Source organism: Arvicanthis niloticus, chromosome 22 (genome assembly GCF_011762505.2).
Source record: "Arvicanthis niloticus isolate mArvNil1 chromosome 22, mArvNil1.pat.X, whole genome shotgun sequence".
In the NCBI taxonomy this organism is placed as follows: Eukaryota; Metazoa; Chordata; class Mammalia; order Rodentia; family Muridae; genus Arvicanthis; species Arvicanthis niloticus.
In genome coordinates this window covers 12,364,005-12,385,595 of record NC_133429.1, presented here as the reverse complement: position 1 = coordinate 12,385,595, position 21,591 = coordinate 12,364,005, and the positions used below count along the sequence as shown (strand labels likewise).

Sequence of the window (21,591 nt, the reverse complement as noted above, 5' to 3'; positions counted from 1 at the left end):
CTCAGAAATCCGCCTGCCTCTGCCTCCCAAGTGCTGGGATTAAAGGCGTTCGCCACCACTGCCCGGCGCATTGTTTGATTTTTGAGACAAGTTCTCACTATGTAGCTCTGGCTCGCCTCGAACTTGCTAAGTGGACCAGGCTGACCTCGAATTCAGAGATCTGCCACCAGATGCTGGGATTAAAGATGAGTGCCACCACTTCCAGCTTTTTCAATGTTTTCCCATTTTTTAAGACATCCATGCAAATGAAAACCAGGCGTCTCTGATATGAGTTGTGTATTTCTGATTTTATACATAAAGAGGCTCTTATCCCAAAAGGACCTCTTCTACCTTCTCTGTTCCCTGGATTTCTCTTAGGAAAGCTTCTAGTTAATGGGCTTTCGAATCCAGCCCTGGCTCTCTGCCTCTCAGCACTGTGGGTTTGAGCACATGAAGTCTGGGTTTCCTCCTGTGTAAACGGAGTAGATTGACCTGACTATGTGGACATTGGGCACTCAGGCCTGCCTGGCTGGGGTCCTCAGGTGCTCTAGTGTGTCTCTTGTTTGCATGATGTGTTTGCTTCTTCCTTGTCAGGCTATTATGGAAGGCAGTGGTCGGATCAGGGCAGAGTCCTACCCCGACAGCAGCACGCTGGTCATTGATGTGGCAGAGAGAGATGACTCTGGTGTGTACAACATAAATCTGAAAAACGAAGCTGGAGAAGCGCATGCAAGCATCAAGATTAAGGTTGTAGGTAAGTTCTCCAGGGGAACAAGCCTCTTAGACTCCGACAGGAGGAAACCACACACAGGAGGACTTCTCACTCGAGGAACTAAATGGGGATGTTTGGGACTATTGGTTATGGGTCCACAAAGTTATCATCCCTTTGGATGCCCTTCAAAAGTCTTTAAGAACTTTTTTTTTTTACAATGAAAATATAATTACATTATTTTGCCTCTTTCTTTTTCTTCATCCTGCATCTCCCACACCCTATAACTCACTCTCAAATTCATGAACATACACACACACACACACACACACACACACACACACACACACCTACATATGTAGAAATACAACCTGTATTGGTTTCAGGACTGGCAACTTGGTATTGGATAACCAGTTAGGGGCTCATCCTTGGGGAAGAGTATTTCCCCCACTCTCAGCATCCCTTAGTCACCTGTGTAGTTTTAGTTTTTGTGTATGGATGAAGCCCCATGAGATTTCCTACTTCCGTGTTAGCATATGTACTGCTGTTGTACTTGTTCGGGTCTTGTTTGGACAGCATATTATTAAGGTATCATGGGTGAGGCTCCCCTGTTTCTAGGAGACACAATCTCACAGCAGATGCCCTGCTCCTTTGGCTCTTAAAATCTTTCCATCCCCTCTTCTGCAATGTTCCCAGAGTCTTGGGTTTTAGGCTTGTGTTGTAGATGTATCAACTGGTGCTGGGCATCCCGTGATCTTCTGCAGTTTGAACAGTTGTGGTAGTTGCAAAGAGAAGTTTTCTTTGCTGCATTGTGAGAACTCATTTGTGGGCATAAGGATAAGTAGTTAGAACATAGTTAGGAATTGTACTGATTTAGTTAAATGCCAGTAGTGGGTTCTCCTCTGAGACCCATGACCTCACTAGCTCTGGGTAGTTGCTTTTGGGCACAAGTTAAAGGTCACAGAAACACAATTGCTAATTTCCCACATCAGCCATTTTGAGAGAAGGTAACCATGTGCATTGGTCCTTAGGTTTCTAGATGTACTTTCCCTCATGTAAACCCAGTAACTTGAGTCTACCTGACTATTAGTGTTCCAGATTCTCCTAGACCCCTCTTCTCACTTCAGATTTCCTTGAGGAAACATTATTTCAAAGTGACTCTAAATTAGTCACTTTATCAGAAATTTAACTATAGGATAAAATACTGTCTTGCCAATTCTGAGTTGAATTCCTCCAATCAACATCTTGAATCTTCTATTTGACCTAAAATTGACAGTAATTAGTCCTTGGTTTCCCTCTGCTGGAAGTCAAATTTGTAATTTAAGAAAAAAAAAACGATATCTAACATTTAGGTGATACTTTCTTCTTGCCATTTTCAGAGTAAAGAACAGGAGTCTCTGGTTTCATGTGGAATGCATTCTTTAATTTTCAAGAATTTGTGGATGTTGTTATGTTTATTTTCTTTAAGCTCTTCCCCCTTATGTAGGCATGACTTTTTTCAGATTCTTTACTGGATTCTTATATCTACCATTATCCCAATCCTTACTCCACGCTAAGCTCTGCCAACCCCCAAAGTTAGGTAGGAGAGAAAGTTAGAGGGAAAAGGTGTCATAGACTTCTTTAGACTACTTCTTGTTGACTAGGGGTGTTGGGTTCCTTGGGGGCAAGTGCAGTCTTCATCATGAGGATATCCAGTTTCTTCTTCTCATCTCTTTGCTCAAGACCACTTGACAAACTGCAGCAACAGAAACCACCACCACCACCAGCAGCAGCAGCAGCCTCTTCAGAGCATATGCCTGCCCCAGTTCCAACTTGAGGCTCTGGCATTTATACCCTCTGAAAAGTTTCCAGAGTTCTAAACATAAACTATCTGCATCTGGGCTTTAAAAGTCACTCCCCTGCTAGAGCACAAGGCAAATTATAACCACCCTCTGTGATACAGCCTCTAATCCTACACCTGGGATTAAAACAAAAACATATCCACATAACTGAGTTTTTAAAGAAACCAAAATTCTCACTACACGCTTACCCTGTATTGACATTTTGTCCAAGTTAGTTTTTAAATATATTTCAGAAAACACTACCACCACCACCAACAACAACAACAACTTGGTACCAGGCTCTGACTTTCACCCAAACTCCTGTTTTTCCTATTAACATTTTTCTGTTCTGTCTACTACAGATATCCCTGATCCTCCAGTGGCACCAAATGTGACAGAAGTGGGAGATGACTGGTGCATCATGAACTGGGAGCCTCCTGTCTATGATGGAGGGTCTCCAATCTTAGGTAATCACATACTGATCAGCCCAGGCTACCACCAGTACATTTGGCATTCTCTTAAAACGTATTAGAATAGAATACATTCTGGAAATTGAACCTAGGAAAAAGTCTGTTGAGTTGGTAAAGTCCTGGCCTAGCATATAGGAGGCTTTGGATTCAACCCTTCCCTCATCTCTTCCCAAGGAAGAGGAGGAAGAGATGGTGCTTATTGTGATATATACTATGACTTCAAATAGCTGTTGAAATTAAGATATATATTGTGATGTTCTATGGTTCCTTGGGATTTGAACAGCTCCATGGCAGATCCCCTGATCATCTCTTTTTCTTGCTTGCTTTTTCATTCAACAGCTAATTCTGAGACAGCTCCAAGTCTAACTTCCATTGTTCTGGTCAGCAACTACCATAGATAGGGTTGTGTTTTATTTAATGTTCTATTGCTCTGAAGAGACATCATTACCAAGGCAACTCTTAGAAAAGCAAGCATTTAATTGGGGCCTTGCTTACAATTTTAGAGGGTTTGTCCATGATCGTTATGGTGGGAAGCAGACAGGTATGGTACTGGAGAAGGAGCTGAGAACTCTAAATCCTGATCTGTAGCCAGCAGGCTGGGAGTTAGGCCTGAAACTTCAAAGCCTACTCCTAGTGATAAGTCCCCTCAAACAAGGCCACGCCTCCTAATCCTTCTCAAACAATTCTACTAACTGACTAAGCATTCAAACATATGAGCTAATGGGGGCTGTTCTCCAAACCGTCACAGATTGTGTCATAAAGGAACTTTTTTATCATTAAATTCTTAGGAGAATTTGCTTCCTTAATGGAGAAATATTTGTTTTTCTATAGATAGTAATAAAACTCACAAAACTAATCGTTTTCCTCTTCTTATTTCCATTGCTGTAACCTTCTGGGCTCTTAGCTCTTGATTGTTCAACCACAGTGACTAAGCTGCTAGGAGCTGCATGTCTCTGACTCACTTTTCTTCTTTTTCTGGTACAACTTTATTTTTTTCTATTCCTATTATTTCATCTTTATTTTACAGGATTCACAGTCCTGTCATCTGATCTCTAACACTGAGGAATAAAGTTCATGAAACTATAAATGTATTTGGCTATTTCACTCACTCTACTTAGAATATACAAAATTTTAAGAACTGCCTTCTAATAAAGTTTAACTTTGGAGATAAGATAAAAAGAAACAAAACACAAAACAAAAGCCCTGAGTCTCTCTTTTGTACACGTACAGGATACTTTATTGAGAGGAAAAAGAAACAAAGCTCCAGGTGGATGAGGCTAAATTTTGATCTCTGCAAAGAGACAACTTTTGAGCCCAAGAAGATGATTGAAGGCGTGGCCTACGAGGTCCGAATCTTTGCTGTTAATGCCATCGGTATCTCCAAGCCCAGTATGCCCTCCAAGCCCTTTGTTCCTTTGGGTGAGTCCAGAGAAATGCTTCTGTCACAGACAACACCGTCCCCGATTGTTACAGCTTTCCCTCTGACGTCTAAGCTGGGCTGGACCTGGAGCTTCTTAGAGTGGTAGAGTGGGTGGGAAGCCAGACACGGTTAAGAGCAATATTGTAAGAACTTCAAACTGACTTTGGAGAAGTTGACCGTCTTCAGAATGTAGGCCCTGGAATTCGTTTCCAGAACCCCAGTGGGAGCTGTGGGTAGCTCCCATTGCCACTCCTGGCTCTAAACATGTAGCTGAGTCCATGTGACTGCTGTTCATTCTCCTTCCTAAAGTATCGTAGACCAAGCTATGCTTGACAGTGAACCTCTTTACTTTATAACGGCATCTTAGGTTTATCCATGAAACATCCACAAAATGTCCAGGGAAGGCAAATGAAAAATAAGCTGTCTCCACTACTTTACTGTATTAAAGTGTTAAAATGGGAATAAAGAATTAGAATGGGAAATTCACCTGGGCCTGGTGGTACATACTTTTAATTCCAGCATTTAGGAGATAGAGGTATGTGGATCTCTGAGAGTTCAAGGCCAGCCTGGTCTACAAAGTGAATTCCATGACAGCCATAGCTGTTACACAGAGAAACCCTGTCTTGTCTTACCCACCCCACCCAACTTGCCCCTACAAAAAAAAGGGGGAAAAATAAATGGAAAATTCAGTACAAGAGTTTTCTTTAAAAGTAGAAGTCTAAGGGCTGGAAAATGACTCAATGACTAAAAGCAGGTATTGTTCTTGCAGAATACCTGAGTCTGATCCAGCATCCACATGGAGCAAGCTCATAGTTGCCTGTAACTAGCTCTAGGGGATCTGACAGTTCTTTTGAACACCAGGCACCTGCATGTATATGCCCATAACCCCCTACACACACACACACACACACACACACACATACATATATATACATGATTTAAAATGATAAATATTTAAAATAATAGAGCTATGAGAATTCTACTCTAGAACATTAGATCCCCAAAATTGATTTCTCTAAGTCCCTTTGACTACCCAGCCTCTCATACAAACATTTCAAACTGGAGAAAGAGTGTGGTAGTCCTTCCGAGACTCTTGTCAGTGAGACATTTGGCCTACATGTAGCCATGCTCCAGGGGTTCTCAATGAGTACTGGTAAGACCCGGAGCTTCCATGTGTATTTTCAGTGGCATCCCAGTTGTCTTACCCCAAGTACTCATAGATGCTTCTTCTTCTGACTTCCATCTTTTTAGCTGTGACCAGCCCTCCTACTCTTCTGGCCGTTGACTCCGTGACTGACTCGTCTGTGACAATGAAGTGGAGGCCCCCGGATCAGATTGGCGCAGCAGGTTTAGATGGCTATGTGCTAGAGTATTGCTTTGAAGGAAGTAAGTACATCTAGGCGTTACACTGAATACCATCAACACTAGGTGAGATATGCCTCACTTTCTCTTGTCTTTCTTGGGAAATCATCGCTTTCTTATGGAAAATGACGCCAAGCCAATGGCCAATCTTTCTAAAATGTAGATGAATATAGATTTCATCTAATATTTAATGCTACAAAAATAGATGCTAAGACAGAAAAAAAAATCTTAATTAGGCTGTAAGGTTGGGCATCTCCACTGTGCTGGCATAGGACAACAGTCCTTTGGCAAAATTTTGGGGACATCATCTCTAGAGAGGGTGCAGCTTTGGCATGCCCCTGAGCAGTGGAAGTCTATTCATGTGTAAGCACAGGGGGAGAAACTGTGTATTTGGCCAGCCAGCGAGCATCTCCTTCCTTCTTAAAGAGAGGATTAATAAAAATAAACTCTTAATCTTAAGGAGATAGGATTAAATCCCAGAGAGAGTGATGCATTCAGCATGTGGTAGTAATGTATCATAAGGCTTGAGTAGATGAAAATTAAATTTTGAAGGAGAAAGAAAAGAGTCCAAGGAACCCCCGGTTAAATTTTAAAAAGAGAGGGAAAAAAATGTCACAGGAAACCAAAACCAAAAAGGTGTGACATTCACTCATTGCCTCGTGTTTTTAATTTCCTGCTTGCCATGACCAGAAGAAAATGACATTTGAAAATGAATTGTGGGTATAACTCAGTAGCAGAGCATTTGCCTGGAGCATGGTAGGCTCTGAGTTTATGCCAAATAGGAAAAAGAAAGAAAATAAAAAAAGAGGAAAAAAGGAAATAAAAAGGAAGGAAGGAAGGAAGGAAGGAAGGAGGAAGGAAAAAGAAAAATAAGAAAAAGGAAGAAAGAAAGGAGGAAGGAAGAAAGGAAAAGGGAAGGAAGAGAAGAAGGAAGGAAGGGGGAAGGAAAAAGAAGAAAATAAGGAAAAGGAAAGAAGGAAGGAAGGAAGGAAGGAAGGAAGGAAGGAAGGAAGGAAGGAAGGAAGGATGGACACTAGGGGTATAAGACAGAAGCAGCCTGGCTCTAGACTCAGGTTCCTCTCTGGTTGATAGTAGACAAACAGCGCTCCAAAGAAGCTTTACTGAGGTCCCATAAAACAAAAGCCAAGAATTAATCTCTAAAACCATTCTTTGGACCCCCAAACTTTAACACTGAAGTTCCCTGTGAAGGAAAAAAAACAACAATATATTTGTGAATCAAGAATGTAAACACTGATGGATGTCCCTGAAGGAAAATGACTGTGGAGAAGAAACTTAATGAAGAGAAACTGTTGAAATCCCAGTGTGCACCGTGGCCCTGGCAGAAGTGACAGCTGCCACTCAGGAAGAAGGATGAAGCACCCTGTGCCACCAGTCTCTTACGCAGTCTCACTCCACTTGATATGCTTTCTTCAAGTCAGAAGGCCCTTGATCCAAAACCAGCAGGCAAGGGGGTTGTCAGAAGAAAAAGGCCCAGGGTTAAAACAGCCAGGGAAGTGGGTGTTGTAACTAATTCAACAAGAAAATCCTCCAGCCTTTCTGTGTATGGCTTGTTTGCATCCCGATGTCCTGGGGGCTCCATTCTGCTTTTCAGATGGCCCAGCCAGCAGGATCTCTTAACCTTATATGTCATGAGGCTTCTGAACAACAACCTTCTGTATGTAAATGAAACGGAGCAAATTCTTTACTCTTTTCTTTCTGATAGGTTTAAAACTGAGAAGATACAGCAAAATGATAGATGGCTGTCATTTTGATGTTACCCACCTTAGATAAAATACAACGAACTGTATTTTACGTCATCTGTGTGTGGTCTGTGTAGATATATATGTATATGAGGATATACATATGTATATGTACACGGTCATTATGTATATATTTGCCACATAACATGTCGGAATTAGCTTTCTATGGAAACTCTTTCATAACGCGTATCTTTCTCCTTGTCTCTCCTTGTTTTCTTAATGTGGCTGCCTGAGTCTTCATTCTCTTTTAATGGCTGCTATTCTCCAGAACTAATTTTCTCAAGTGTTTTAATGCTTTTGGATATGTCAGGTTTATTCTGTAAAAGAAGTCTTATATATACGGTTGTGTGCATTTTTTATTATCATTCTGCCTTTTGTATTTTATTTTTAATGCCTGAAGCATTTTTATTCTTATTTTTCTTGCTTCATTCCAGTTCATCTTTTTCCTAAAATACACCTCATGCATTATTAAACAACATCCAAATTTCCTCCCCCACCCTCAGGCATCATTCTTTCTGTTCCCCTGAGTTAGCGTAGCTCAGACATGAGGAGATGGGCTATTTTTGTTCCCCTCCCTTCTTGTCTTCTCTTTTATCTGTCTTTTGTTCTTTTATATTTTTCCTCATCTCTGTTTCACTTTCCCATCCACCGGAGGAGTCTTCACTATGAAACTAGCACAATGACTAGCAAGCAGATCATTTGCTGAAAGATGTATCTTTTTTTCAAAGTCATGGGTAATTTTTTATCATCCACACGCTCTCTCAGTGGTCAAGATGCCAAGCTTCCTTTACAGTTCTGATAGGGTTGGAGAGAGAGAGAGAGAGAGAGAGAGAGAGAGAGAGAGAGAGAGAGACCAAGGTTCCCAAGAGCAGCCACTCTAGATTCCTTGTCCCAGTTCATCTCCTTGGTACCAAAATAGGTACCATCATTCCAAACCACTGGGACAAGCCCCAAACCATCCTGTGGGCCCTTCACATGGACTCCAGGGGCACTGGAATGGCCATTTTTTTTCTTGATGCAGAGTTCATTGTCATAGTACCCGGGGCTGCTCCCTGGGCTGCCGGAGCTGATTGCCATTTTCGCCTTAAGACTCAGCTGTGCCCTGCCAGGTAGGACAGTGCTAAAGTGTCCTCCTAGACTTTGATGAGGGAGCCCCTGTCACCGGAGCATCATGTTCCTAAGGAACTGGATAGGAACAGACTGTTTGCTGTGTGCCGCCCCCTCTGGATTCCAGAAGCGGGTCTTCCCTTTTCCTTCAAGGTCTTTTCCTCCCTGGCTCTTCTTCCCACCTGTGGAGGTGTCTCAGCCTCCTTTCTCCTCTTCTCTTTTCTTAGCCCTTTTCTTCTCTGGGGCAGACGCCTGCAGACAAAACCCACAGGCCTTAGAGAATAAGCTGTACCTCTCTGGAGAACCCCCACCTCCCCTTAACACGTTTGGTCTCTTGCGTCACTACTTGGAAGGAAAGTCTCTTTGCCTACTTTGCATACTGTACTAACAGAGAATGCTGACTACTGATGCAATGTTCTTCTGGTGTGAAAGTGGGTGTCTTTAATTAATTTATTGACGGATTCTCAAAGGTACATCAGCAAAACAGTCTAATGAAAATGGGGAGGCTGCGTATGATCTACCAGGTAACGTATTCTATGAAGCTCTTGGACTTTCTTTCTCTTTGAACCTTACCTGGGAATGTTCCATGACCTTACATGAAAGACCTCCCCATGACCTCCACACAGAAGTCCCTAGAGTGAGGGGAAAAGGGTGACTTTCTCATTGGCTCCAAGACTTCCTTTTTTTTTCAACCAGTGGTTATTTCTGACTTTTTAGAAGCTGAAATACTTGTACGTCCTAGGTGCTGGGTTTAAAGTCTTTTGATGTTATAGCATCAAGTCAGTGCCACCAAGAATGACAGCTACTCTGTCTCCCTGCCAACATGTGCTCACAGTGAAAGAGCTGCTCTAACAGAGCTACCAATTGCCGAAAAGAAAATCCAGTTTTTGGTTGAGAGAGGAGGGTTGTGCCAACACAGGAGACATCAACGCATGAGCCTCCTTGCTTCTGTGTAGATAGAATTGGCTTTTCTTCACGAGTGCAGATGAATAGGATCAGATTCTTTATGTTCATATTACGTGTCATGATAATAAAACAGATAATAAATAAAGAGACCATGCGGCAAGATTAATGCCTTTCTTTCATGAGAAGGGCAATTTCCTGTCTTTCTGAACTTTAAAGCTTATCAGTGCATAAATATCAAGATTATATCAAGCAATGTGGAACCACGTTGGAGTAGAGCTGGTGCAAAATTATTGGAAACAGTTACTATTATTCAGGGTGATTGATTCCTAAGTAAGATTTTTTTAATTTATTTATTTTTTCAGAAATGGCCGAGTCTAATTTAATTCTTTCTGTTGTTTGTGCTAGCCATTTGGTGGGGGACATTTTTTCAGGTATTTAAATAGTCATAACCTGAGTCTAGTCCAGATCATGTTCTTTCCAAAGAATCTAAGTATGAATGAAATCTAAGTTAGAGTTGGTTATGATGGCCTGGGATGGCTTCTCTCACTAAACACTGTTCCTGCTTTTTTCTTTGTCTCTGACTGGTTATAGCTGAGGACTGGATAGTTGCAAACACAGACCTGATCGACAAGACCAAGTTCACCATCACTGGTCTGCCCACGGATGCGAAGATCTTTGTCCGTGTGAAGGCTATTAACGCGGCTGGGGCTAGTGAACCCAAGTACTATTCTCAGCCCATCCTTGTGAAGGAAATCATTGGTAGGTGGCAGGGTCCCACATTTAATCCACCTTCCCCATCATTTGCCTTTACTCTTCACAGACTGTTTCTAAGGTTAGGGAGAGAGCCCAGTCAGTAAAGTCCTCCTGCAGGCATGGGGCTCTGAGCTGGATCCTAGAACCTACATAGGAAAGCCAGGAATGGTGATGTGCTATAATCCCAGTGCTGGCGAGACAGAGACAGGCAGATCATTGGGGCTCACTGACAAGCCACTCTAGCTAAACCAGCAAGCTCCAGGCTAATGGATCCCCCTCAAAAACAAAGCAACAGCAAAGCCCAATGTGGACATCATGCTGAGGAATGACACCCAAGGGAGACCACTGGTGTGTGTGTGTGTGTGTGTGTGTGTGTGTGTGTGTGTGTGTGTACGCATACACACATGCCACATATTTACACCACACCACACATACACACGCTATATCATACAGACACACACACGCACACAAATGTGCACACACACACATACACACCATACTACAAATACATACATACTACACCATACACACACATACATGTACAGCACACCACACACAGATCTGCACACACATACACACACACATCATACACAGACACACACATAAATGTGCACATTTTAGACATACACACATACTCCAATACCACACACACACCACACACACACACATACACTATACCATACACACATAGATACACACACCACACACAGACACACCACACCACACACACACAAATGTGAACACAGACATTCACACCCTAACCCCCCCCACATACACCACACACCTATACACATACACTACATCATACACACATACAAACACACACACCACATACAAATGTGCACACACAGACATACAGACATACCCTAATCCCTCACACATACACATACACTATACCATACACACATATAGACACACACACAAATGTGCACACACAGACATACATACAACACACATATCACACTACACACCACAGACACACACACACACATCCCTTTCTGAAGATTTATTGGGCTGCCATTCCTTTGATAGTTTATAAATGCTTCCTGGAAGTTTAAAGTTCACAGAACCCTGCTTTTAAGGCAGTTTAGGAGGGTCAGCTTTGGGCTGTATAATTTAGTATGCAGAAGGCTAATTAATTGACTTGGTCAGATTCTCTGAACCAACTCTGGTGGAACTACACCTGTGCTCCAGCTCAAGTGGGCCTCCAGGGCCACAGCCACAGCCATTTTCATGATGACATGGATACATTCCGGCCCTCTTCAATGTCCTTGTGTCTGCACCGATAGGATGATGTAAATGAAGCCGTTTGTGCCTTTGCATGAATCAAGTCAGTGCCACCGAAAATGACACCGAAAATCCCTGTCTCCCTGCCACCATGAGCTCACAGTTAAAAAGCTGCCCACAGGTCCAGTTTTGACTTAGAGTGTTATTGATCAAACATAAGAAATGTCAATTGTATTCATCTTGGCTCTTGAGTCCACGACTCTTTTTTCTGGACTGGAGAACAACTTTCAAAATTTGGTTCTCTCTCTCCACCATGTGGGTTTCAGGGATTGAACTCGGGTCACTGGGCTTGCATAGGAAAGCACCTTTACCCAGAGGGGTGTCTTGAGGTTTTTTTTCAAAAACGAATGGGATGGGAGTGTGAATTTAAGGCATGCAATTTACAGTGTCTCTTGTCAACTTGCTCATGGAAACATTTGAGGTTTCAAACAAAAAGAAACTTGGAAAACTTAACATCATCGTTAGGGACTTGAGAGCTTTTAAATTCTTAAAAATATTGATCCAGAAGTCATATCAACAAATAAACATTTTAAGATATTATACGATAAAACATGTCAGCATTTGGAAGATCTGCATAATTCTATATTGTAATTGTTTCCAAATGATCAATGCATGCCCAAAAAAATTATGCATAGAAGGTGGTCATAGTGTTATATGCCCTGGTGTCAGCTATTTCAAAGGCTGAGGCAAGGAGATTGCTTTGCTTCCAGTTCTCTAAGTATTCGGATGCTTTCTCTCTTCTTTTTATTTATTTATTTACTTACTTACTTACTTATTTAATACATGTGAGTACACTATCACTCTCTTCAGACACACCAGATGGTTGTGAGCCACCATGTGGTTGCTGGGAATTGAATTCAAGACCTTTGAAAGAGCATCAGTGCTCTTAACTGCTGAACCATTTCTCCAACACCCCCCTTTTAATAATTTACTTTATATAATGTTTATGAATGTTTGGGCTTCACTTATGTCAGGATGCCATGTCTGTGCCTGGTATCCAAAGAGGCCAGAAGAGGGCACTGGATCTCCTATAACTATGGGTTATAGCATGTCAGTGCTGGGACCCAAACAAGAGCCACCAGAAGAGCTGCAAGTGCTCTTAAGTGCTGAGCTCTCTCTAACTTCATAAAAATTCATCTTAAAAATAAATAAATACTGCTGGGCAGTGGTGGCGCACGCCTTTAATCTCAGCACTTGGGAGGCAGAGGCAGGTGGATTTCTGAGTTCGAAGCCAGCCTGGTCTACAGAGTGAGTTCCAGGACAGCCAGGCTTACACAGAAAAACCCTGTCTCGAAAAGCCAATAAATAAATTAATTTAATTTAATTAAAGATATCTGTACTTGGAGAAAACAGTATTGAACCAAATATTTTTGCTAAATATACTGTTATCGAAACATGTAGGATTGTGTTAAAAGATGTGATTCCCCAGGATGAATCATGAGTGTTGTGCCATTTTCCTTAGGCAAGGCTATTTCCAGGAAAATACACTGACTGCACAACTCTGCTTCTCTACCCTTCCCCAGAGCCACCAAAGATTCGAATCCCAAGGCATCTGAAGCAAACTTACATCCGCAGAGTTGGAGAAGCTGTCAATCTGGTGATTCCTTTCCAGGTAACATTCAGACACCTCTCATTGGTGTCTTTCCAGGGCTGGAGTGTTTGAGAGGTAGAGCAAAATGGTCTAGCCTGTAAATTCACCGTGTTTCAAAATTCCCCAGAAAGATTAAGTCGATAAGGGAAAAATGTCATACAACTGTCCGATTTAAATTCCACAGGACACAGAGATCTAGTCTTGCCTAAAGACTCGGTGGGTCGGGGCAGGGGATATCTGAGAAGAAGGGAAGGAAGTCATGCTGGAAGAGTCTCTGTGGCCCAGCCATCTGAAGCACTGATCGTTTGAACCAAGCTCTCATATTCAACAAAACAATATTCTCCTAATTTGCACAATGGTTCCTACTTTGAAATCTTGATGTCACTAACTCAAATACATGCCCATTGTGAAATAATTGCTCCAGTAAAAGAATCTGCTGTTTATAAGATTAACCTGATTCTTTTTTCCTTTTTCTTTTTTTTTTTCTTTCTTTTTTTTTAACAATAATCAACTTAGGTCTTTCACTCACACATACAAGTACACATTCTCTCTCTCTCTCTCTCTCTTTCTCTCTCTCTCTCTCTCTCTCTCTCTCTCTCTCACACACACACACACACACACACACACACATATATATATACAGAGAGAGAAAAAAAGAAGACACACCCTGCTCATGCCTGTACTCCCAGCACTTGAGGCTGAAGCAGGAGGATTGCTGTGAGTTTAAGGCCACTAACAAGACAGCCAGTCCACATATGAACAAATAAGACAGGTGTGGTGGTACATACCTGAAATCTTAGTATTCACGAGCTAGAGGTGAGGGATTTAGGAAGGAGTTCAAAGCTATCCTAGGCTACCCAGGAAGCTTGAGGCTATCTTGGGCTACATGAGACCCTGTCTCAAGAAAACAGTTAACAAAAGAAATTGAAACTTGTTCCTATGGATACTGTTATCATTTTATAATTTCTTAATAGTGGCAGTAGCTAGTGAGACTCCAGACCAGCATGAGAGGAGAAACATAATACAGAGAAAACTCATTAGCCTTTAGGTGACACTGCTAAATACGTAGGCTGTTTGCAGAGACCTCAGTCTCTATAACCACTGCCATTTTTACTGTCTTACATACTGGGAAACCGAGGCATAGAGAGTTTAAACAATTTTGCCAAGGTCACAGTATTAAGTGGTCTAGATTCAAGCATAGGTTCCAGGGTCTTAGAGGACATGATCTTACTCACTGTCCTGCTGAAGTGTGACAGATCCACCTTCAAGAGTAGTTCTAGGAGTTTCTTAACTTCAAGGCCTGGGGGCGGGTGGGCGGAAATCACTGATCCCTCTTTCAAAATCAGTGAAGATAATGATACTTATTCCTGTGTAGGCTGAGGGAAATGTGCACCTGACACACAGAAGGCAATTGGCAGGAAGTGACTTTGCTGGCCCAGTGTCACCTACCATTGGATTACAGTGGTGGCATTTTCCATCTTGCCTAGAATAAGGCAGGCCATTGTCATTCTTGTGTTGTTAAAATCATACATACATACACACACACAGAGACACACAGACATACACACACACACACACACACACACACACGTATGTATATATTTGCAACAATGTTATTTTCCCCCTCAACACACAGACACACACATTTCACACATTTGTGACAATGTTATCTCTCTCATTTAACTTTTCTACTTTTTCACTTTAGGGTAAACCAAGACCAGAACTAACCTGGAAGAAGGACGGTAAAGAAATCGATAAGAATCAAATAAACATCCGCAACTCAGAGACGGATACCATCATATTCATCAGGAAAGCAGAGCGAAGCCACTCGGGCAAGTACGACCTGCAAGTCAAAGTGGACAAATATGTGGAAAGCGCCTCCATCGACATCCAGATTGTTGGTACGTTGGAAGGAAGGAGGTAGAACTTTCTGTCAAAGGAGTCAATTAGTCAAAGGACTAGTTGTCTTCATCTTTTGGGGAAAGATAGGAATGTGATAGGCGTGTTACACACACAAATATCTTTAAGATTAAAAAAATGCCATGTATGGTGGTACACGCCTTTGATCTCAGCACTAGGGAGGCAGAGGCAGGAGGCTCTCTGAATTTAAGGCCATCCTTGTCTACCACATAGCAGGTTCCAGGACAGACAGGACTACATAGAGAGGCCCTGTCTCAAAATAGATAGATAGACAGACAGATAGATAGACAGACAGACAGACAGATAATGAAAAAAGAAAGGAAAGAAAAGCATCAAAAAGAAATAGGCAGCAAGATTTATTACTATTTCAAAATGACTTTCACTGGCTAAGTGCACTAATCCCAGGAGGCCTGGGGATGTGTGCGTGAGGTAATTAGTGGACACACATTCCGTGAACTCCATTATCACTGCTTTATAATTTCTAATTCCTTGATGATAAAAAAAAAAAGTTCTTATGCTGATCCTTGTATTAAAAATTTTAGCAGCTTCTAGGCAATTTAAAATGTCCCTTGCCCCACCTGCAATTCACTAGCTGGAAAGTTTGGGTAAAGCGTGAAGACTTTTCCTAATGTAAAGAAACACCAGCAAAAGTCACATAATAAACCACAGCAGTTGATCCTAGTCAACTACCTATGTAGTTGTGCTAGTCAGTACCTATGGAAAATAGATAGGCTAGTTCTCATCATTGTCGAAAGGTAGGGAAACAGAGTCGGGAGGGATCCTTATACACAGACCATGCCTCTTGCTTAAACTCTTCCGTCATTTTTGCAATGTCAGTAAGAACATTTAGAGGGCTGGTGAGATGGCTCAGATAGCAAGAGCACACAAGCATGAGGACCTGGATTTGGATCCCAGCACCCACACAGCCAGCCAGGTGTGGTTCTGCATGGGCCTAAAAGCCCAGCACTGAGTTGAAAGGAGAGATCAGGATTGTCCTGACTTCTTACCTTCCAGTGAAGCTAACAGACAGTAGCTCTAGGTTCAGAAAGAAGTCAGACTGTTAACCTCAAAGGAGTAAGGTAGATAGAAACACTGGATACCCTCCTCTGGCTTCCACATGTGTGCACCTGCCCATCCCTGCTGTGTACATACACCCATACGTGCATATGCCACTCACACATAAACAGAATTTAAGGCCCAGCATAGTGGTGCATGCCTGTAATTCTAGCATGTAGGCTAAGGCAAAAAGATGCTGAGTCAAAGGTCACATATATCTAGTCACACAAAAATTAGGTAATTATCAGTGCTAAGAGAAGCCTTGTTTTCCATCATTTTATTTTACTTTATTTTATTTTATTCTATTTATTTTTGGTTCCAGTCAATTTGCTGAGACTTGGGGTTCTCTAACTAAAGGGACACTTCCTCTGGGGAACCTGGAGTTCTTTAAGCCAATCCTTAAGGGGTCTCCTAAGCTAAGAGGAGTATGAGAGTGCTCTATGCCCTTGGCCCTGTCTGGGACCTGCTCAGATGAAGGAAGCACAGGTTGTGTGCAAACCCCATGGCAGAGTCTGGAGGTGATCCTCCTGTAGTGGGAAAAGGGACATTTTAAGATCTCCTCATCTAGCAGGGTATAGACTGGAAGGGAACATGAATTCACAACGATGGCATGAATCCATCCTACAGACCGTCCAGGCCCACCTCAAGCTGTGACTATTGAAGATGTGTGGGGAGAGAATGTTGCTCTAACATGGACACCACCAAAGGATGATGGGAATGCTGCCATCACTGGGTACACCATCCAGAAGGCCGACAAGAAAAGCATGGTAAGTCTGGATTCTGATTCAACATCAGGACCAAGTCAGGCCTATCAGCTGTAATAGGCATGTCGTGAGTCTCTCTGGTAGAGCCTGCAGGGAACGTGGAAGAGTTATGGAGCTTGGCCAAGAAGGTGGGGCCTTTGGAGTTGAATTAAACCCCAGTGCCTCCACTTAAGTCATGTGTACACAACCAGCCTTTTGACCTCCTTGATCCCCATTTCCTTATCTGTAAAATAAAGGTATAAATTCTTATATTGTTTGGTTATTATGAAGCTGAGACAGTCTAACGGAGGTAGTGAAATGCAAATGCAATTCATTCTTCATTTAATAAATAGTCACTATGTAATGTTTTCTCCTTGTGAAATAAACATTACACAGTATGGGTTTAAAACCAATATTTTAAAAAATGGATAGACACCAACTAGAAAAGAAAGATTCTGAAAGTTACATCATGTGCTAAGATTCTGAGAAAGAAACCAGCCTGATGTGCTCAAGATGCAACCTGGTGGGAATAATGTCTTATTGCAATTTATCTTTTATAGATAGGGAATTGGGGTTCAGGAGGAATCAATGACTTGCTGGTGAACAGAATTTGTGGGCTAAATGCTGGATAAGAATTCCTATGTTATACCTTCCTACTGTATAGAATCCATATGCTATACCCTCTTACCTTCCTTGTAAGAGATTGATCAATGAATGTTTGGACACACATTAGAATAGAATTTTTCCTTCTCATAATAAAACATCACAGTGAATGGTATAAAGTCTTTCTGTGTTGCACATTTAGACCTCAGCAAGAACTTAGATCATGAAGTTATACTGGCTTCATAGAAGGGGCTGGTGTGTGGACAACAATCATGTTTAATACTGTTTTTAGCATAGCCATTGTTTTTTCCTGAGTAAGTGCTACATGAGCGTGACAAATTGAGATTTGACATTTCAAGTGACACTTCTCATCTAAACTGAACGGCCTGAGAGATGGGCTGCTGGGTATCCTAACAAAAAGGACCTGAACAGCTCAGACTTCTTCCATAATGCATGATATTCTTAGGCCTTGATCCTGACGTTAGCAGAGAAGCAGAGGCACCAGGCTCTATAGAGGACCCCTCTGTAGTCTGCATATTCTCTTAGCCCGTCATACTTTTATAACACCTTTCTCTTAAGCTATCCCACCAAGTCCAGCTGGGGAGGGACTTTCCATGTGACTGAGGTCTGCCTGGTGACCCCTGACCAGCCCCTATGTTTCTGTCTTTTTTTTTTTTTTTTTTTTTTTTTTTTTTTTTTTTTTTTGGTTTTTCAAAACAGGGTTTCTTTGTGTAGCCCTGGCTGTCCTGGAACTCACTCTGTAGGCCAGGCTGACCTTGAACTCAGAAATCTGCCTGTCTCTGCCTCCCAAGTGCTGGGATTAAAGGCGTGCGCTGCCACTGCCCGGCGAAAGTATATGTCTTGGTGTGGGGAGCACTATACCAAGTGTCTTAACCTACTCATTCACTCATCCATTAAATAGTCAATATTTACTTTGTGTATTGAATCTACCAGGCACCAGGTACCGTCATAGGCTCTGTGAGGTGGGAAGAAAAGGTAGGGTTTGTGTTAACGGTGCATCTATTGGAGAGCAAACAAGTAAATAAATTGTGTGTGTGTGTGTGTGTGTGTGTGTGTGTGTGTGTGTGTGTGTGTGTATGAATGTAAGGGTTATGAGAAAAAAAAACATCCAGGCTAAAGACACAAAGAATAACCAAAATGGCACAAATTATGCAGCAAGAGAAATGGGCAGGGGAGAGGTGATGGCTAAAAATAATCTAGATTAATAAACAAATGTATTGGATGCTATTAATTTTTCTCCAGTTATTTAGCTTCCTCTATTACTCTTTACATTATCACTTAAATTCTATAATATTTTGTCCCACAAAAGATTGATAAATCATTGCGTGGATATGTAGATGACAAAAATTATTCACTTATGAAAAATATAAAAATAGTAGTAATGTGAATCCAATGCATAGATAAAGACTAAATTGCAAACAACTGTATATAATTTACATGGTAATAAATGTATATTGTCATTGCTCTCTATATAAAAATGAGTGCTTTTTAAAATCAATAACCCATTCTTTTTATTCCAATCAATAGGTGATTTTCATCAAGTTATAATCATTTTGTCCCCTTCAGGAATGGTTCACCGTCATTGAGCATTACCACCGAACCAACGCCACCATTACCGAGCTAGTCATAGGAAACGAATATTACTTCCGGGTCTTTGCTGAAAACATGTGTGGTCTTAGCGAGGACGCGACGATGACGAAGGAGAGTGCCGTGATTGCCAAGGACGGTGAGTTGGGAGTGGAGCAACATTTGGAAACTTTGGTGGACTCATGGGGAGAGAATCAAAGAGATCAGAAGAAAGGAGGTGCTGGGAAATCAGGGTAATACTATTCAAGTAAAATTTCAATTCTACAGGTAAATTGTTCTCCAGGGGAATGATACTCTTACAGAGCTTAGAAATTTAATTCATTTCAGTTTCTGGTTGTTGGTCTATACGTGGCGAATGTCATACGGATAGGAAAAATGGCGCATTTCTTGGTTTTCTGTTTGTTTTTTGACACCTTCAATGTAGCATGAAGATGAAGATTACATGAGATTTGCTCTAAAAGGGCCGGAGGAGCTGAATGCTATAATTTCACTGAATTGCTCTCAAGTCCTGCAAATGATTTATTAGCTAGCCTGTATAAGACACAACATCTGGAATTTTATTTAGTAGTAAGCCTAGATTAGGTGGTTGTGACCTATTCTAACTTCCATCCCAGTCATGTCCCTTGATACTTTTTGAGTCTCATGGGGTTATTTCTGCTCCATCAGTTTGCCCTAGGGGGTACTTCACCAGCCGCATGCTTCTGGTCCATCTCCTCTCATGGCCGCATCCTCCTCTCTCTATCTCCCTTTTCCTCCTCTACTCTCTCACCTCCTCCTCCATGGTCTCTCTTGAAAATCCCCCCCCACACACACACACACACTCCCAGGTCCCACCTTTCTCTCTCTACTGCCCAATCACAGGCTTCAGCCTTTTATTAACCAATAGCTTTAAAGTGGGGAGCAAAGTTTACACAACAAAGGCTGGTATACATGAGGATACACTCATACACTCGTCTGAGGGCAACCAGATCTTGGGGTTCAGAATTTAGCATGTGTGCTCACAGCACCAGACCCAACCCCCAACAAAGTCCTTCTCTGTAATTTCCACCTTAGTACTTATCTTTGATCAAGAAACTCAGAAAGACAAACCCACATCCATTCTGTACTGGGTTTAGTGTCTCCTAGCCACTTTAGCTTTTGCTTCAGGTATGGCCTGCTCCGTGTGTGTCCCCATCAGAATGCATGCCATGTGGCATTTGCTCGTGCTTTCCTGAGAAGGAAGTTTTACTCATGAGCAAGGGATGCTAAGAATAACACACTCCCAAGCCGACTTCTATTTTTAAACATCTTTTAATACTCATTTTTAAGGTAAGATCTATAAAAATCCAGTATACGAAGACTTCGACTTCACAGAGGCCCCCATGTTCACTCAGCCTTTGGTTAACACCTATGCCATCGCTGGTTACAATGCCACCCTGAACTGCAGTGTCCGAGGAAATCCCAAGGTACCATGAATTATTTAATTCCTAAGGTACAATTGATTACTTAAATTGAAGAATTGATTCCAAAGCCTCTCTTTTAATACTGGGCATATTATGTGAGCAAGTGAAAAGATGAACAGGCCTTCCAGATAAACAGGACTTCCAACTCCTATTTGTGTCTTTCTAGGGTTGAGGAATGAAGAAAGATGGAGTTTCTAGATAATTATATTTAAATGTAGTAGTAACGAATGTGGTACATGTCTTCATCACCTAGTGGATAGCTGCTGAAGAAACAAAACCACACAGCAGAAGCAAAGGGGGAGCAAATGGGGTATGGTTTCACCTGGAAAAAAGGAGGTGTTGTTGTTGTTCATGCTGTGTGCCTAGAACCACATTCTTGGTCCTTCAGTTGTTTCCAGATTTTTAAACTTGATCTACAGGTTTATGCTATGAGTTCACAATAGAGAGTGTATATTGCTGGTATACAGTGTGACGTGATGTTCATCAAGAACTCTATAACACACTCAGTAGTCACATGATAATTCAGGGCAGAATCTAAACTGGACTCTGCTAAAGTAGGGATATCAACACCAATTGAGAACACTTAGAAATGTTTTCAAGTTTCATCTTGTTGGTGTTTAAAAGTAACCGTTAGCAGAAGTTGTCCATAGTCCTCTGTATCCCTGGGTGGCACCCAGGGAACGTACTCTCAAATTTTGAAAACTCTGACAGAACGAAATACAGTAACAGTGGCCTATTATCTTGGGTAGAATGGGGGATGTCAAAGGGAGAAGCCAGAAGGAGCATGGGAGGAAGATGCTGCTGCATTAATGTGTAAATGGATGTGATGTGGTATGGGTCCCTCCACCTGGCGATAAGGAAATGCTAACCCCCAGTTTAGGAAGAAGGCTCAGGCTGCTGCTCTCAGCTGGGGAGTCTCAGCATGGAGATGCTACACACTACCCTTCAGGAATAGCATTGCAGGGGTGGGGGTGGAGTGCAGGGGGAGGGGCTAGTAAAAACCAAGGCCCCAGAGTCTCCAGGAATGTTCCCATTTGAGAGGTGGAAGGAAGGTG

At 42.0% G+C, this 21,591-nt stretch overlaps 1 protein-coding gene across 16 annotated transcripts in view; it reads left to right on the top strand.

Moving 5' to 3' along the window:
• Positions 1–21,591, top strand: part of Mybpc1 (myosin binding protein C1) — an 85,739-nt gene that overhangs the window by 58,439 nt on the left and 5,709 nt on the right. For 8 of the 16 annotated variants that reach the window (XR_013106287.1, XM_076919919.1, XM_076919914.1 and 5 more), the window contains 11 exons: positions 574–733; positions 2,871–2,975; positions 4,209–4,397; positions 5,650–5,784; positions 9,098–9,151; positions 10,125–10,292; positions 13,097–13,185; positions 14,870–15,065; positions 16,768–16,907; positions 19,074–19,233; positions 20,403–20,539. Coding sequence is in view for 15 of the 16 variants with exons in the window: in XM_076919919.1 (XP_076776034.1) it covers positions 574–733; positions 2,871–2,975; positions 4,209–4,397; positions 5,650–5,784; positions 9,098–9,151; positions 10,125–10,292; positions 13,097–13,185; positions 14,870–15,065; positions 16,768–16,907; positions 19,074–19,233; positions 20,403–20,539 (1,533 nt within the window). In the remaining variant the exon portion in view is untranslated. The remainder of the gene's footprint in view (positions 1–573; positions 734–2,870; positions 2,976–4,208; positions 4,398–5,649; positions 5,785–9,097; positions 9,152–10,124; positions 10,293–13,096; positions 13,186–14,869; positions 15,066–16,767; positions 16,908–19,073; positions 19,234–20,402; positions 20,540–21,591) is intronic. The other 8 variants (XM_076919923.1, XM_076919918.1, XM_076919912.1 and 5 more) reach the window with 1 other exon arrangement.